This window comes from Pygoscelis adeliae, unplaced genomic scaffold (genome assembly GCF_000699105.1).
Source record: "Pygoscelis adeliae isolate BGI_AS28 unplaced genomic scaffold, ASM69910v1 Scaffold289, whole genome shotgun sequence".
In the NCBI taxonomy this organism is placed as follows: Eukaryota; Metazoa; Chordata; class Aves; order Sphenisciformes; family Spheniscidae; genus Pygoscelis; species Pygoscelis adeliae.
The window spans coordinates 161,197-166,446 of NW_008825499.1; the positions used below are offsets into that span (position 1 = coordinate 161,197).

Genomic DNA, 5,250 nt, shown 5'->3' on the forward strand with positions numbered 1-5,250 from the left:
AAAGACATCTACTGTTTGTATGACAGAATTTGCACATCAGACTCCTCTGGAAGCTCTGAGTATTCAATAAAGGAGGTGAGAAGTTTTAGAGAAGGCTAACACCTGAGAATAGGCCATGAAACACTCTGTATGCCAAATACTTTGCAAGGAAAAGTCAGAACTTAATCAGTAGAATATAATTTACGTTAAACAGGTTAACTAAAATCTGTAACAAAAAGGAACGTAGATGCAGATTACTTAAAACAGCTCTTACCTCATGGTTGTAATCCAGTATTCCTTTTAAAATTTTCTTCAGGTTGCTCACCTGTTTGACAAGAAGAAGAAGGAAATACAATAAATGCAAGGAATAAATTACAGAGAAATGATCATAAAGTAGGCAATCACAGAAGAATCATGCAAAAGAATCATACAATTACATCTATTTGCACAATGAGACTTTCTGTTTGAGCAGTTTAATTTAGAATCATGAAAGTTATGCAATAGCCCCTTATGATCAGACTTCCAGACCTGATCACAAGTCTTTATTAATTGACAGAATGCATTCGAATTTATGAAAAATATCACATTGTCTTGGATAGGCTTTAGATCAGACTCTAAAGCATGAATCTTTTTTGGAGTATTTGTTTATCTTAGGATTATTTTTGTATCCAGAAGTTGAAACATCCTTCTCCTCCTTTCTTCTCTTAAAGTATCCTAGTTATCTACTTTCTGCAGAAATAAAACCTCTTCTTCCAAACCAAAACCTGCTACCGCTCAATATCCTCCTTTATTTCCAACCAATGTAAGCTTAATTCATTAACTTTCTCATTAATTATTCCTCTTAGTTCTTTCATTTTTGTTCGTCCCTGCCCCCCCAGTTCTTTACAATTGAATGTCTGTCTCACAGTATCAAGGCAAAATTCACATTTCTCAGTGATGCCTTCACTGACATACAAAGGTAGCTTCTGTTCGCTTGCATAACCAATGGCATCAGTTAAGTGTCTCCTGCTGTATAGAATCTATGCCACACTTCTCTAGTACTGAGTACTGCTCCCTTTCCAGCAAAAATCCATGTACATCAAGTCTCTGAGATAAAGAATGCATATAAAAATTACAAAAATGCCCAATGGATCTCATAGGTGATATTTAGGAAAAAGAAAAGAATTATTTCCTGAATTAATTAATGTCCGAGTATTTAAGGAAGAAATTCAGATAATAGTAGCAGTGCACAAAGGAGCGGCTGAGGGAACTGGGGTTGTTTAGCCTGGAGAAAAGGAGGCTGAGGGGAGACCTCATCGCTCTCTACAACTACCTGAAAGGAGGTTGTAGTGAGGTGGGTGTCGGTCTCTTCTCCCAAGTAACAAGCAATAGGACAAGAGGAAACGGCCTCAAGTTGCGCCAGGGGAGGTTTAGACTGGATATTAGGAAAAAATTCTTCCCTGATAGGGTTATCAAGCATTGGAACAGGCTGCCCAGGGAAGTGGTTGAGTCACCATCCCTGGAGGTATTTAAAAGATGTGTAGACGTGGTGCGTAGGGACATGGTCTAGTGGTGGACTTGGCAGTGTTAGGTTTATGGTTGGACTCGATGATCTTAAGGGTCTTTTCCAACTTAAATGATTCCATGAAGTCTATAAACAGGTTCTGCAAAGACTGAACCTGACTGAATGAGGATTCACAAAGTGCTGTTGCTGACTACAGTAGTCACAGTGGCAAACTGTGGACCTATAATGAAGGGAAAGCGAAAACTCTCAAATCCCAACTGTCTTTAAAGCCCGCAATAACTTCTATATTCCTGATTACATTCCAAAACTATCCAGCGAGGAGATTCTGTCCACTGACAGAAGTCGTCTATCTTCCAAAAGATCTGAGGAAACGCTACAGAAAACAGTTAGGAAACATGATACTGAAATCCAGGGACAAACTCAACACTTCAACACAATCAACAGACAAAATGAGGTGATGAAAGCAAAATCCAGTCTCTTTTCTAAGAGAAACTCAAAGGAACAGGCTACACACACACTAAAAGATTTAGCCATGAAATCCAAAGTGATCTGATTACCTTATTCCTATTAATCCATTCCCTTTTGGAAACAAGTGCAAAAGCTGACCACTTATTAAGATATAAGAACATCCTGATTGTCTTCATAATCACTGAACTTTAAGTCATACAAGAGACAAAAATTCACTTGGACTTGAAAAGTGACACATCAAATATTCTGACAACCTAGAATGAGAACTGGAGATGCTACCTGATAGCAAGTATATAACAACATTTACTGTCCCTCCCATAACAGCATAATAATTAGTTTACTTTCAGGTTTACACCTTCTACTCCCAAACACATACTATTTCTGTACTATTACACATAACACATCATGTTTCTGTAAGAACTACAACGATCTTCTCGCTGTCTGCCCAAAAGCAATCACCACCACCTCTCAAAGGCTATGCACAATCATAACCAAAGTCTGCAACAGATTTAAGAATTTAAAGAAATGTAAATAATTTTATTTTGATGTCAAATCACCACAAAGAATACTGCACTGATTGGAATATAATTCTCAAACTTGGTTCATTAAAATCTTCCAGTTTGTAATTTACCTGAATCTGCTGCAGAAAGTGCCAAAGAAACGCAAAGGCCATGTTGCAGAACTTAAGTCCAGTTTACCGATGAGAACATTGTGAGGAACCTTGAACTTGAACATAATCCCAAAAAATGAGAAACAAAATGGAAAAGTAACTGTCTACAAAATACTTCTTTTCCCCTTTCCTCGTAAGCATTGTTTGAATTAAAAATCCCTTAAACACAAAGAGTCATCTCCAGATAACTTTCATAGAGCTTAGAGTTGAGATGCTGGAACAAAATCAACATTGATCAAAATCTGTCATCAAAACTAACATATAGGGCAGCATCCTTGGAAAAAGAAAACAGCAAACAAAAAAAAAATCTTGCCTTTGAGGTCCTATTTTATTCCACTTTTATTCCAAGAGGTCTTTTCTAACCTTAATGATACTAGGATAACATGCTTTCAAGAATTAACTGTACGATCTTTGTATCTAGCACACAATCAGACAATTATAAGGCTAAAGCAGCTTCTTTATAGACTGGCTTAAACTTAACAATGATCTTCAGTATTACTCAGCGGGCTCTCAATTTTATTTTTTTTTAACTTGTCTGCAGTGAATACACTTAGATGGTTCTACTGCTGCTGGCAGAGAATCATCATGGGGAAACTACCACAAATGTTTTTTATTTTGAGATTCAACTCAGTAGCTCCAGTAACATTTGTCAGGTCATAGCGCAAGTTCTTAAAAGGAATACTTCAAACAGAGATGAATGAAAATGAACAACAGCACAGGAAAGTGTTAAAGACAACCAACTACATCAGAATTCTAAATCACAGCAGGTGATGGTTCAGAATTATTTTTTTTCTCTTTTTCTTACACATGGGGAAAACCTAACTATAACTAGTTAACAAAGACCATTAAAAAATGCAATAATAGAATACGACAGAATTTCCAGTATCGATCATGACTATAAAGTGCTGTATCATCCTTTGGAGATCAGCCCATGATCACATGGGATGCTTATTTGCTTGCATCAGAAACCTGACTTCCTCCTTTTCCATACAAAGCACGTACACTACCCTCCCAACCCCTTTCACACCCATTCCCTGCACCCATACCTCTGTTGGAAAAGACATGAAACTTACCGAGGAAAAAAAAATAGTGACAGCTGTGCTTCATTCCACTTCAAAAGCTGTTGCGACTCACAATAGATGGATTATTAATTATTTCTAGATGAATCTCTATTCATTGTCAATATCTTTTCCATCTGTCATTTCCTGTCTTACTTCCCCAATCTCATATTATCAAGGAGAGGACATCCGCTTTGAACTAGTGTATCCACAAAGTCAACCTGCATGTTATCATTCATTCTCTGAACACCTAAATTTCACTAATATCCACAGCAGAGCTATGTGGATGTTCCTTACGTTACATTATCATTACGCCCTCCATTTACAGCCATCTTGGCTGTAGTATAGTACTACATAGTTAGCACACACTATTCAGGATGAGACTCACCCTTATTACACAGCATTAACCTGACAACCTGACTGGAATGAAAGCAGAGATGATGTGCCCTGGGTTACTGAAGGCAACACATGACCTGGCAACACCATACGACTTAATGTTTGCGGGTTTTGTCTCCTTTTTTCCCCCCTCCCCTGCCATATTAAATCTCTATTTTTATTTAATTACAATTTACTTAATGGTTCCAAATTGAGGGTCTATAAGGGTAGTCTGTCTAGATTTCTCTCTTTACGAATATAGTTGAGCAACAAAAGGAAAGCCTGATGAAGCGGACAGTAGAAATGCCCTTAAGCTTTTGATTGCTGACAAAAAGAGAGCATGGGTTACCTAACCTCTTGTTTTTTCTCTAACATTATGTAAGCCAGTCCCCAATTTTGCATTTATCCTTATAGCACATGTATGACTGAAATCCTGTTTGTGCTGAAGCCTGTGTAAATTGACTTATCCTTGTACATTTCAGGTCCTGAAGTGTCCAAATGGGAACCCTAATGTTCTGAAATGCTGTTCAACAGTATCTTTCCTGGGTAATTATGCACAGACTTGTAATTGGCCCAGCCAGCACAGGTTCATGAGAGGCAGGTCCTGCTTGACCAACCTGATCTCCTTCTATGACCAGGTGACCCGCCTAGTGGAGGAGGGAAAGGCTGTGGATGTGGTCTACCTGGACTTCAGTAAGGCCTTTGACACTGTCTCCCACAGCATTCTCCTGGAGAAGCTGGCGGCTCACGGCTTAGACAGGTGTACTCTGCGCTGGGTCAAAAACTGGCTGGACGGCCGGGCCCAGAGAGTTGTGGTAAATGGAGTTCAATCCAGTTGGCGGCCGGTCACGAGCGGTGTTCCCCAGGGCTCAGTATTGGGGCCAGTTCTGTTCAATATCTTTATCAATGATCTGGATGAGGGGATCGAGTGCACCCTCAGTAAGTTTGCAGACGACACCAAGTTGGGCGGCAGTGTTGATCTGCTCGAGGGTAGGAAGGCTCTGCAGAGGGACCTGGACAGGCTGGATCGATGGGCCCAGGCCAACTGTATGAGCTTCAACAAGGCCAAGTGCCGGGTCCTGCACTTTGGCCACAACAACCCCATGCAGCGCTACAGGCTTGGGGAAGAGTGGCTGGAAAGCTGCCTGGCGGAAAAGGACCTGGGGGTGTTGGTCGACAGCCAGCTGAACATGAGC

General features: G+C 39.8%; 1 protein-coding gene across 1 annotated transcript in view; it reads right to left on the minus strand.

Annotated features, from left to right (window-relative positions):
* The window catches only part of HOOK3 (hook microtubule-tethering protein 3), a 70,023-nt gene that overhangs the window by 51,911 nt on the left and 12,862 nt on the right, over positions 1–5,250 (minus strand). Inside the window, exon 3 of the mRNA XM_009331502.1 lies at positions 254–304. Coding sequence (XP_009329777.1) covers positions 254–304 — 51 coding nt within the window. The remainder of the gene's footprint in view (positions 1–253; positions 305–5,250) is intronic.